The 13637-nt window shown below is 40.9% G+C and overlaps 1 protein-coding gene across 7 annotated transcripts in view; it reads right to left on the bottom strand.

The window, feature by feature from the left end:
• ZDHHC2 (zinc finger DHHC-type containing 2) overlaps nucleotides 1–11284 on the bottom strand; it is a 37793-nt gene extending 26509 nt beyond the window's left edge. Inside the window, exons 1-3 of one of the 7 annotated variants that reach the window (XM_027635871.1) lie at nucleotides 9771–10026; nucleotides 7612–7678; nucleotides 1206–1232 (exon numbers count right to left, since the gene is read on the bottom strand). In XM_027635871.1, the coding sequence (XP_027491672.1) occupies nucleotides 1206–1227 (22 nt within the window). In that variant the 5' untranslated portion in view covers nucleotides 1228–1232; nucleotides 7612–7678; nucleotides 9771–10026. Of the gene's footprint in view, nucleotides 1–1205; nucleotides 1233–2026; nucleotides 2045–7611; nucleotides 7679–9770; nucleotides 10027–10805; nucleotides 10990–11142 lie in introns of those variants that run through there. The other 6 variants (XR_003526421.1, XM_027635872.1, XM_027635868.1 and 3 more) reach the window with 6 other exon arrangements.
• Between the last annotated feature and the right edge of the window lie 2353 nt (nucleotides 11285–13637).

Below are 13637 nucleotides of genomic sequence, written 5' to 3'. Positions count from 1 at the left end.
CCTGGGCTACCCACGGCTCCACTGGGTCTGTTGAGAGTCCAACAGAAAACCTAATTTCCCTTGAGACAGTGAAAGATTTCTGCATCTCCCTGGCAGAAATCCTTCTATTTCACAGTTTTTCTGAACCACCCCCCCAAAAAACCCCAACCCAAATGGTGTATCCCTTGCATGAAGGCAATCCATTTACAAATAGCTAGGATGGCTAGAGTTGTCTGGAGATCTGAGGCAACCTGTAGTAGGGCTAAGCCCCATTTGCCCAGTTTGCACCCCGGAAAAAATTTAGGGCAGAAGTATAAGCCAGGGTAAATTTCTCTTGACTGGCTGTACCTGACCAAGGCTTTGAGCGAGAATTTAATGTTCTCCAATGCATTTTGCTGATAATTCTAATGTGTTTTGTGAGCAATGCATAGCAACACACTTGTGTCCCCTCTCACACAGGATGGAGCAGCAAGAAACTGGAATTACTTCAATGCAGGTGCTTAAATTTGCAGATACGTTTATGCACTCATACGCGTGGAAAGATCACTGAACTGAAGAAAGTTTTTCAAGCAAACGTTTCTTAATTGATAAGCACTTTTTCTAAGTGAGGGAGTTGCCAATGACTTGATAAAATACGCAGGAATTACACAAACATAAAAAGCATGAAGTTTATCTCCTAACTCTTAACCCCTTCCTCCAAAAGCTCTGCAGCCCCACACTTTACATTTCCATGCTAGGTCATAGTAGTAAAACAGCATCTGAAAAAGTAATCTAAACATGTTACAGCCTCAGAGTAGGAACTGTAGGAACTGCTAATGAGGTCGTTTTATTATATTCTGAAAAGGCTACATATCCAAAGGATTTTGTTTCTTTAAAGACACTGGCTAAAAAGAATTTACCTCCCATTTAAATAGTTCATAGCTATTCATAGCTATGACACCCTGTTCATAGCTAGAAGTCCTGCTTTTATAAGAGCTTTCTGTGCTATGAACACTTTTTTTTAAATAACAGAATATAAGGATTATTTTAGTTGGTACATCAGAAAGCCAGTAGGAACAGCAAAATTTTTTTCTTATCTTTATTTGTAATAGCTAAAGCAATATTCAGGAATAGCAGGATAATAAAAGGAGCTGAGGAACACTAAAACTATACTTATTTAAAACTAGTTAGATTCGTATCTTAATTCCACATGAATTCCATGTATAAACAGATGATAAAAATCTTACCTTTTTCTCCAATATTTGTCATTGTCACTGAAAAAAGATAAAAAAGGAAATAGTAAAAATTATGTTTAAATAGCAAATGATGTAACTGAATATTTAAACTTTTTTTTTCAATCAAAGAGGGAAGCATAATCATCAAACAATACATGTTTAATATCAGACACTATCAAGATTTTATGCTGTGTACATTCATTATGTGAATAGGTACAGAATACCAACTGCTTACAGTGTTTTTTTGGCTCCTATTCCCAGGTTCATTTCTTGAGAAATAGTACCTCCATCTACCTGAAGCCACCCAAATTTAATACAAGAAAAGCCACCCCTGCAGACCAGTTATTTCTTTAACTATGGTTGTACGGATTTCACTGTTTATTTATGTTCTATTCTTGAAGCAGAGGTATCAGACTCCAGAAATGGTTTTGACAGCAATACTTGGTGATGCCTTAGATCTTCAAAGCATAAAAATTTAAAGTACGCAGAAGTTGCATTTAGTTTAAGAATTTGTCCATGGATTACAAGATTTAGGGATAGTAAAAGAGTGAGAAAGATGCAAGTATATCAGGTATGGAGTGGAGTACACAGGTATCACATCAGTCACTGCATTTTCCACTCTTGATCACATTATTTTAAAAACGTAGTCATCCTGCAACAGGTGTCGCAGTAAGATCAAAAACTCCCAAGTGATCAAAACCTCTTTCCACTAAAACCACTCCACCACACATTTATCCATTCTAGTTAAGCAGTCTAAAAACTAAAACTAAACAGAGGCTGCATAGCCAGGGCTCGTCAGCCTGGAGAAGGGTTTTGGGAGGGCCTAACAGTACCTCCAGGAAGGTATCCAGGAGGTGGAGCTGGGCTCTTCATACTGGCGCGGTGGGGGAGAACAAAAGCCAGTAGGTGTTAAGTTGAAATGAAAGGATCACATGTGATACAAGGAAAAACTTCTCCACCATGAGAACAACCCATCAGTGCAGAAAGCTACCCAGATATGTTGTACAGCCTCCATCACTGAAGTTTTTCAAGACTCAAACTGATAAAACCCTGAACAACCTGCAATGACCTCACATCTAACCCTGCTTCGATTAGCAGGTTGGACTAGATAAGCTGAGGTCCTCTCAAACAAGAGGACTGTACTGTATAATTACTACTCTGTAATTATAAAATAGGTCTATTAAAATGGAGATATGGCTATAGCTCTGCCAAAACAAGTATCTACTTTTACCTGAGGGAAAACAGTAAGCAACCATGTTTATAAAGCTCTTCACAAAAATCAGAAAGACACCACCGAAGTCGCATAAGCCACTATAAACTGTATTCTGCTCTCAGTTTTCTGAAATATTTAGAACTTGATAAGCTAAATATCCATCTAGACAACTGCTAGAGAGAAGTTGAGGGAACATGTATACACATTTAACTCTGCAGAACAGAGAAGGTCCACTACAATAACGCACAAGAACTGTGAAATTGCAAGTAAACAGTAATCCACCACATTACTGTTTACAAAACAAAAGACATCCTTAGAGCTGATGTGTAATTTAAAAGTGCTGGAGCTCTCAGATGAGGACAAATTAGCCACTACTCAAATTCTGACTTTCTTTCTCCACTTGGCATGGCCAGCAAAGTATGCAGAAACTTTGACAGTCTTCTTGGAATAACTACTCTCTGTTAATTAAAAAGCCCTTGCCAAGTATATATTGCAGAATCACCAGTTTCAAAATAAAATTTATTTAACCAGCCTTCACAATGATATGTGGTATTTTTCTCCCCTTACAAAGGGATTACATAGAATATTGTGAAAGTAGTTGTAATCTTTTTTCCACCCCTTATCTTTGGATAAAATGTATTTATCAATGTCTTTGAGGCATCTAAATTTTTCACATGCCTGTAGGTAAAGGGCAAACACAAGTAATAAATCCAAATTTCATAATCTCTACTGGACAGCAAACCTACAGCTTTTCAAAATTTCTGTCCACCTCTGGAAGGAAATGCATACTTCAGAGTCTGCATCTGCTCAGAGGATTGTCTTTTCAGCTTTTGTGGTATCTAGCTTGGAAGCCAAATGTTCCTGACAGTCAGGACCACGATGGCTAAAACACAAGTGCCCAGAGACGTCCAGCTAATCTCAGCAGGGTGAGAACATGGTTTTTTCGAGAAATCTTGTCATTTTAATCTCTTTTACCACCTGAGTATTACTCAAGAGTTATTTCATACACTCCTGACTTGCAACGACTTTAAGAGACCAAAGCAGAAGAGGTAAGGCTGAAAAGAGATGCCAGTACCTTCAGTCTTGCTATCTTTTTTCTCTACACATACTGCAACTGGTGTGTACAAGGAGACTGACTGCATTGCCCAACAAGCATTCTCACAGATGGTGACACAGAGGAACATGCAAGATATCCAATAACCTGTATGAGGTGAAGTACTATTCCTTCTGCTTATGCCTTTCAATCACCTTTGATGAAAGTTCCCTGAAGGAGGTGGGAAAGGAATGGACAAGCATCTGCAATACCACAGCACCAGAGAGGAAATAAAAGGGGGATTTTTTTTTTTGTTTGGTTTGGCTTTTGGGTTGTTTGGTTTTTGGGTTTGTTGGTTGGTTGTTTTGCACAAATGTGACAGAATTGACCAGCAGAAAGAAAAAAAAAAAAAATCGCTCTTAGAAATCAAACTCTCTCAAATTTCTCTAAAAAATAAATTTTCTCTATTTGTTGAATGAAGGTGATACAAAGAGTTCTTAGGGTAACCACAAGATGTTTATAATTCTAAAATCACACTATTTAAGTGCATGGAAAATAATTTTCTGACATGAAAAATGCCACTCTAATTTTGGTTTGATCAAAGAAATGTTTGTTATTTTCCCCATCCTCTGAACAGCACATATGATGTATTTATTTAAACCAAATTTTTTACTTTTCATTAGATTCAGTTTTCAGATTCATTAGATACAGCTTTACTATATTATTCAGTAGTATTTGATCATATAGTCTTCCCTAAATCATTTATATCAGTATTTCTGGCAGTTTTCTCATTTCTCTTCCAAGGGGTTACATTCACTGTTGTAGTGCACAGAAAAGTAGGTCAGACTGTGCAACCCGTCATTAATAAATATCAGCTGAAATGCTGCAAATGCACTTACTGGTAGTCAAATAGCACAGAAATAATATGTGTAAAAAGCATTTATGTCTACGATGACTAAAATAAACACTAAGGACATGGCAATCCCAACTGCTAAGCAATTTCTGGAAGAAAACAGGGTAAAACCCTTTGGGACCAAAATGGAATGATACTCCTGTATATTCAGAGATGGAAATAATTATAAAACTGTGACCTGTCTTCAAGAGATCATTAAAAAGTTACAGCTTTGTTCGTCTGAGATACTGCAGGGGCCAATTTCATTAAGAATCATCCTTCCCCTGGTAAAGCGTCAGGATGCCATTTACAGTTCAGTACTAGCAGACTGTCACATCATTAGAGCCTCTCCGGATAATTACGCAGCTTGCAGATGGTGCTCATCAGAATTAGGGACCAGGCCGGGACACACGCAGGACTTCAGCCAACATAGATGCCAATTTCCTGAGCCAGAAACATCGTTCCCTGCTTGTCCTGAACCACAAGCAGCCAGAAACTGGAACAGCATATTCTATAGTCAGTGCTGCTAAACAGCTTGCGCTTGCAAAAAAACAATTGCAAAGAAAACAAAGCTGTGTTACAAAAGATCGGAAGAAGTCCAGGATGGTTTCCATCACCAAATTAGTTTGCTAAGAAGAGAAGTCATACTGCTAGCATCTTGCACTGCATCAGACCTTAATTAAGTGACAGAAATGGATTCTCCGTTTCTTGAACTACTGTTCATTTTCTCTAGGAATGTTTATTCTCACTCACTTGTGGAAAAATTAAGTAGACATCCATCTCCATACAGCTAGAGACACGGTAAGACACACTGCTACCGAAAAACTCAAAAGAGTTTGGAAGATAAAATTAATGTAAAAAATTTGCATTGGTTTGGTAACATTAAATTTTGCTTGACTTCTAAACCCAAAATCAAAGTTCCTGAACTGTAAATGTAATGGTCAGATTTAAAAAAAAAAAAAAGGGAGAGAAAGGAATTAATTTTTTAAAGCTTTGATAAAAGTGGATATACAAAATCATGCTTTCATATTTTATGTACATGTTTAAAATATTTAAAACTTTGGAGTGGGAAAATAACAAACACCTGATTCAGAGACTCTACAGCCACATCTATAAATAGGTTCTTCTCTCAAACTTTTCTGAATTTTAACATCTTGGATCTGATTCACAAAACTAAGTACATATTTTATCTTTATAGCATGTTTGAATCTGGAAAACACTGATCTATAGATGCAGTTTAACTCAGCTCTGTGCACACATAAAAGTGTTTTATAGTTGTGACAAGTGTTCTGTCATTGACTGCAACAGTCCTTTAGAAAAAATATCACTGCTTGCAATAAAAACCTACCTCTCTGCTAGACAGAGCAGTGATTTGCACTGATTCAGAGTGACAACATGCCACCAGCGCTTTGCTTCAGAACAAAAGTAACAAGTATTTCTGGGATATTTAAGGATGGTATAAATAGTTATTAATACTTCATCAATAACCCTTATATGTGGATTTGATGGCATTTGTGAACATTTCAGTAAACTCATTTTAACCCTGTGCCCATCAAACTGCATCACCATCTGCCACCCAGCAGCAAGCTGCTATTTGGTACCTTTGTAGATAAGGTCATAAAACCACTGCATTTGAATAGAGCATCACTACAAATTGACTTAATCTTCTTTACAAACTTCCCATTTACGTTCCAAGTCACAGGGACTGACTGAAGGGTGAAGACTATTTCTAGCAATGTTGTAGACTCAGATCCTTTTCAGCAAAAACAAAGTACCCCCTGACAAGAGCATCTATTAAAGTATGTATCAAGTAGTGTTAAATCTTTAATTGAAAACATAATCTTATCTAATAATTATATCTTTACCTTTTCAACTTCAGGCCATGGTTTAAATTTCAAGGCACAAAACCTATAGGTAATACACCGGGCACTACATGGAGAAATAATCAGCCATGCTTAACATGGATTTCAATTCCATTTCAGAAGTAGTCAATGGCAGCTGCACAGGAGCACTGTTGGATATACTTCAGAAGCCAATTTTACTTCAGCTGCTAGTTTCGAAACTTTTCTCAAAGTACCCAGGGATCACCAAAGAGGGAAAAAAAAGTGGTATTTGCAAAATATGGAATAAAAATGCAAACTTTCCTTGAACAAAGTCCTTTTCTACCTTAGCAGCCAATGTACAGACAGGGTATTTAACTGGTACTTGACAACAGCCAACTGCAATGTTACAATGTACTTGTATTTCTATAGCCAAAGGTAAGATGTGGATGGTTACAAGACAAAAGCTGCAAGTACCATAAATCCTTTAATTCATCTGAAGAACATACTCAGCAAAGAGCTCAAATCCAGCAGACCAAATTGTGGGTCTGACTTTCCCCCCCCCACCTTTTTTTTTTACCTCTTATCAGCTTCTATCTCCATATTTTCTGCCACTTCTTATTCCCTGATGACCCTATGTCAAGCCCACAGGGCACATATTAATCCTGCCTCTAAACTGTGATGAATTAAGCAGCTTTTTATCCTGTTACAATTCCATTCCACTGATGGTACACTGATGGTCAAAAACCTCCAATCAGCACTAATCAGTCTGATCCTCCAGCAAAACTTTTTCATGATCATTAACATCTTCTGCATCTGGATGTCATTCCAGATTTTCTGTTCCATTCTGAAGGTAGCTGTGGACAGATACAAAAGCTACATACTCTACTCCAAAAACAAAGATGTGGCTTATAAGCTCTCCTGACAGTACTGTGAATGTCTTATTGTACCCCCTCTTCAGCTGTGCTGAAGTCACTCTTTTCCAAATCAGGCAAATCATTCACCAGGTGGCAATACTTCCTCCCTTTCCCTTCAGTGAAGTAGTAAGGAAATGCTTAGTGCTCATTTCTTCCACAGCAAATCCGTTTTCCTTCTTTAAAATTACAAATTCAAGCTACATTTTCAGACACATTCCCTGAGCAAGAGCATAAGCCTTAGAATTAAAAATCAGTAACATGTAAAACATATACACATACATCCATATTCTATTTATAGGATAACCCTTTCATGAGCTCAGTTAATATTTTCACTAAAAACATCTGTCACAGCACTGTCAAATTTTTACATTTTCCTTCTTACATGCACGTCCAAATCACAAACTGGTAGAAAAACAAAACCAAACGCAAACAAAACAAATAAACAAAACAAAACAAAAAAAGCATCTCAGTATCCAAGTTTGTAACAAACATTTCTGACAAACAACTATCAGAAAGTGCAAATAACTACTGGTTCTGCCTTACCTAAAGCATGGAGTGGGCAACTACTCCAAGTCTCTTACAGTTCTACAAAACTGAGTGAGAGATGCATCTAAGAAGGAAAACGTAAGAACAATTCTTTTCTTTCCATATGAAACATGCAAAGATTTTAATAAACACTAAATTTTCATATTTGGGTTTTCAGAAACACTGAATCCAATGTGTATTTTCTGAGTATAAACACATAGATGAGGTGCTGAGGGTAAAAACTCCACTTGAACTTCATGATAGTATTGTTCCATATATCCTAGGTTGAAATTCCAGTAACTTTAGTTATCAAAGTTCACTGTACTCTTTGCAGGTTGCCTGTATTTCCTCATCTTTTTTAGAGGAAGAACAACAAGTCTGTATCCCTCAGGTTCTCATAAACACATTCAAATTTTTTTTAAGAGAAGGGATACTTACAGGCCCATTAATTTTAAACACAAAGGAAGGTATTTGAATGAAAAAAACAACTATTATTGCCAGACAGGTTTTGGGAGATGACAATACTGGCAAAGTTAAGAGAATGGTACCGGAATAGAGAGAAGTAATTTTTAGTCAGGTGTTTTAAGACCAATTAATTTACACATTTAATTCCAGTATTCTATAATAGGAAGAAGAGAAACATTTGCTAGCATTCAACACCCTTGTCCTTTTCCTTAAAGGTTAAAACAGGATGAGCACTTAACTGAATCCATTAATAAAAGAGACAGACATGGTAATACTACTGTTAAAAACAGTGAATTTCTTTTTCTATTCCTAAAACCTTTTTCAATTCCTAAAATGCTTTTCAATGCTGTAGCTATTCAGCTTTAGGGATGAAAGGAATCAGACTAGTAGATTTCTTTTTTTAAAAAAATATAATGTTCCTCCTACAATGCTCAGATTAAAATTGCAGAAAAACCCCTCATTCAAAATACTACATTTGAAACACTACTAAAAGCTCAAAATAGCTCATTACTAAAAGCTCAAATAAACCAGTTAAAACAGAGCAAAGTCCTTGCTAAGTCCTACTGCACAATGGTTAACACTGTTCCCTGTATGTTGTCATTAGCATCAATGACAGTAAGCTGCAGGGAAAAAAAGCAGCTATCCTCTTTTAGCATTCAGTGCTGCAGGAATAAAAGATGCACTAAGCAGACAGGCTGGCTTCAAAGCACTGAAATGCTTACAGTCTATTCCTGCCGTTGGCTTTCGTTCCCAGAGTTGTTAGTTATTCCTTCTGTTGTTTACACTAAATATTCATTAGTAAGACAAGACATAAGTTTATTTTATCTTAATATGCCAAAAAGGAGGGAAAGCATCCAGATACAGATAAAAGATGGAATTAGCGGAAGTTGTAGATGACTATTATGCTGAATTCGAAAACTGGTAAGCCAGGCAGAATGGGAAAGGGGTGGTAGTGGGGGAAACTGAAAAAAAAAGAAAAAAAAAATCACCCTTATCCATAGAAAGGAATTCAGTAAAAGACGTTTTAGCAGAGGCCCAGGATTCTCTCTTCCTCCTCTCCCATCGCAGACTTTATGCTTTGAGGGGTTTTCAAGGCATTAGGGTACCACAGTTGACATTGAAGCAGGTTTCAAGCATGTCCTTTCCTTAAGACAAAAGCTTACGGGCTTTCAGGTAAGCTAAAACCCAATCTTCCTCTGTTATACAGAATCATGCAGTAGAAAAAATACAGTTGATCACTGAAACAGTAATGCCCAAAACAAGCCTCCTGTACCTACTACAGGGCTGCATACACTAGGACAAATGTTAAGTACAGAGCAACTTTCCCCTTAAATATCCTCTCCCTTGTCATGCCGGCTAACAGCTCCTCTCTCCAGGCTCACTCAGTCAACTTCTCCCAGAACCCTGCAGACAATTCACCTCCTTGCACTGGAGGCAGACACTGCATTCTTCCTCTTGGGAGGGCACAGCAACTCTAGCTGAAGAGTGGTGCTCAGAACTAACAGATTTGACTATTATTAAGGAAAAAAAAAATATACAAAAAGCCCACCTCCAATATAGGAACCACACCAAGTCTCATACTTCCCTCCAAAACAGAGGCGCTAGGCCTGGCAATCATTTTTCGCTTAGTCCCTCAACTGCTCAGCCAAGCATCTATAGGAAAAAAATCCTATCAATCTTCTATATACAATAAAAAAACCAAAATTACATACCAGAGTGCTGAGATTTTCAAGACGAATAGTTGAAGACTTACAACTCATATTCCTTTATGCCATTATTGTAACACTGTTAGTGAAACATCAGTATACTACACACTAGCCCCTAAAATTAAAAGATTCAATTGTTTTCTACAAGATACACTATAAGAGAAGTCAAAATCGGAAAAAAACCCAACACCAAACCCAGAGAAAACAAGGGAGCCTAGCAAGCTGGTCGTTTAATAAAGCCCTCTGGCTTGGCTACTCAAATTTACACAAATACTCATATCACACCCAGTCTCCAGTATGTGATTAATGATTTGCCTGACGCTGAGGAACAGGTGCCAAGGTGCGTGGTCAGGATGACTTCTGAATGACATGCAGGCTTCCGATGCCAAAGAAGGGACCAAGAAGTTGTGACAGCCGGGCATTTTCTAGATGACTGAAGAGTGGCACGGGGCGACTCGCGGATTTCCTGTTACCTGTTTCTGCTCCCACGCCGGCTGACAAATGGCCCTCACACGTTACATGTATGTGTATGTATGTGCACTGTGTGTCTGTGTACAGGCTGTCACGCCGAATGGACGGCGAACTCTGCTCAGCCACCCGCATGGTCAGACCCCGCTTCCCATGTCCGGGGTTGGGATCAGCCACCCGCTGCGCACTCCACGGAGGAAAACTCGCGCCCGTGAAAAGCCCCGTGCGACTGGATCCCTCCTCGCGCGGGATAACCAGGCGCTACCAGGTCGCGGAAAGAACCAGGCGGGGTGGATGCCCCTCGTCCAAGCGGCCGGGACGAGAGGGGGTCTGGCCCAGCCCGGCCCGGCCCGTTGCCAGCCCCAGCCCCAACCCCAGTCCCAGCCCCTGCCCCGGTCCCGGCCCGGCCCGCGGGCGTGGCGGCGGCGGCAGCAGCACCCGGGGGCGGCCCCAGCACCGACACCCCACAGACGCCGCCGCAGCCCGTGTCCGTCCCGCCGGCTGCGCTCCTCCGGCAGGGGCGGCGGCGCCCACCCCCATCCCGCCGTGCCCCCCGCCCGCCGCGGCACTCACGCAGGCAGAGCTGGGTGACATAGGCGTAGTAGGACCAGCAGAGGATGCTGGAGATGAAGAGCACCGGCACCCAGTAGAGCAGCCGCTGGCAGCGCCGCCGCACGCCGCCCCAAGCGCCCGGCGCCCCAGCTGCCGGCGGCGGCGGCGGGGCCGCCATCTTCCCGCACCGCATCCCGGCCGCTCGCTCCGGGGGCCCGGGCCCCGGCCGCGCTCCCCGCCGGAGCCCGCCCCGGCCCCTCCCTCCCTCCCCGCCAGGGCCGCTCCGCCCACCGCCCGCTCGCCCGCCGCTCCCCCCGGCCCGGGCAGGATGGCAGGAAAGAGCCGCCTGGGAGCTCACAGCGTCCCGTTGGCGTCCGACTGGCTCCGCCGGGCTGGGGGCACGGCCGAGACGTTCGGGCCGGCCGCAGAGCGGCCCCGCCCGGTGAGGGCGCGGGTCGTGCCCGGAGCGGCTGCCACGTGTAGGGACACTGGGCCGGGAAGTGCCCCGTGCCCGGAGCAGCATCCCCGGGCTTTATCCGTCTCGGAAACAGGGATGGCGACACTTCACCGCGCCCTGCAAACGCTTTAAAACACCTGGTTAGGAAAAGCACTGCCTCGTTTGCAAATAACGTTTCAAAGTATTGTACGATGAAAAAACAAGTGCTGCGGGCTGCGGTGCCATGGCAAGCAACAGGCTGTGCGAGGCCGGGGTGACCAGAGCCACTCTTGGCGGCTGCTCGGCCGGGGGAAGGGAGCGTAGGGATGTGCTGACTCACTCTGCCCCGAAAAGACTTCACTTTCTGGCCATCGTAATGAAGCGCCCGTGAGGTGTCACAGTAAGCCCAGCCGGCGCTGCAGTATGTGCACCCAAATTGTTGCTGAATTATGATTGCAAAATTGAAAATACCAAGCACGGGCCGTAGTGTTTCTGCAATCTGCTAGAACCTTTCAGAGCATCGGCAGCGCAGTAGGTGGGAAGGAGCCGGTTGATTAAAATGTGTTTTGAAAAAAGGCTTGTCTAGTATCTCACACGGGAGACTACACATGAAGCTAAGTAATCACAATCTGGAAGGCATTCAACTGCTATTGATTTAGGAACAGGCTACAAGAGAGGAAAATAATATTAGAGAAAATATGACAAACCCAATAGTATGTGCTCTGTCAGGTTTCAGAGTATGAAATGGAGTAGGTAGCACGTTTTTGAAGAGACAGAAGTTGACCGTATGGCTGCAGTTTTTTTATAGGATGAAAAATCATGCACCCCTCATTATTGTAAGATCAAGCAGAGAAATTTCAGTTAGACACAGTGAACTGAGTGAATGGCCAATGCAGGATGATGTATCAAGAGGAATAACACGTATCCCATGGCAGTAAATTATCTTTGCCTATTCAAGAGAAAGACTTGTATATCATTGTGAAGGGCTAAGTGAAACCATCTCCTCAATGTATGGTTATTACAGTAGAGAAAAGAATGAAATATGCCATCAAAAGACTGAAATATAATAATTTAAGAAAAGATTCTACATAATGGGAATGTATTTTACATTAAAAAGGTAAAGATATAGTGAATGTTGCTAAAAACATACATTTGATATTCCTGCATATTGTATTTCACAAAACAAGAGCAAAGGGAGCAAAACCAACATGACATAGACAATAAAAGCACTTTATTTTACTTTAATTAATTATGCAAGTCATCACTTAGACCAGCATTTTAATAGAGCATTTAAAGTATTTGACTTTATTATGTTTTATTGCAAACATCCATGGTTATTCAAAACAGATTTTAAAAGCATAAGGAATAAGGTTACCAGTGCCTCAAGCACACCCAATGCTTTAATGGCAAAAGTTAAAAGAAATGAAGGCAATTTAATTAATTTGATGGCTTTTTGAACTTATTTGGAAATACATGACAGTGACCTCTCTCAGGTACCAAGGATAATGCATCTATTGTGTTGTGTGTTTGCAGGGACGTGGCTGCACCATGAGAAGTTCACAGCTGGATGCTGTATATGTGAAGTACGTTTTGTGTCGTTCTTGGGGGCTATGAAAGACTTCCTATAAACACTTTTAAAATGCTGTATATGATATGGGGCTTATTAACAACAGCACATGCCAGGGAAACAGTAAAAATTAGAGAAAACTTTATAACGTAATTTATTCATTGAAGTCATAGTTATTATAGAAAATTATGCATATAGAAAGGTGGCAGTCTGTCGGAGGACAGAAATTGTGTGAACAATTCCTATTGCATTTCTGCGACCTTTGCCTTGGCATGGCTGGGTGCAGACAATAAGAAATACTGCACCACTGATATGGCTGCAGGCCTTGTGCCAAGGTGAAGGAGGAGTTGTTTTGGCAGGAAAACGAGTTTTATGGACACCTGCTGTGGTCCAGTTGGTACTGTACAGCTCAGTGTGTTTTCCTTATGTATCCAATGTAACTTGGAAAAGAATCACATGTCTCTGTGTCACAAGCAGCTTATAAGCTGTCTTCCCTCTATTAAAGCGGACATTTTGCCTGATCACATTGATCTAAGAGCAATCTGTCTGTCCCCCTCCGCCGTTAGCAGTCTGCCAGAGGTGATGTGTTACAAAGACCTTAAATTATAATTTATCATAAAATTTTTGGTCAGGGGCCTTTTATTACCCCTTCATGAAAATGGGCTTGTGTAGTCCAGCTTTCTAACTTTTCCATGGCCGCTACCACCCTCTGCTCTCTGCTCAGATTTCACGATAATCAGAATTTTCCTATTTAGTGTGCTATTAATTACATGAATAATGATTATTATAGCATATGCTTTACCAGAGCTCCAAAATCATGATCATTCTGGTTTAAAATTAGCCCGTTCAG

This window comes from Corapipo altera, unplaced genomic scaffold (genome assembly GCF_003945725.1).
Source record: "Corapipo altera isolate COAL_440 unplaced genomic scaffold, ASM394572v1 22b, whole genome shotgun sequence".
Lineage (NCBI taxonomy): Eukaryota > Metazoa > Chordata > Aves > Passeriformes > Pipridae > Corapipo > Corapipo altera.
This window is presented reverse-complemented; position numbering and strand designations above follow the sequence as displayed.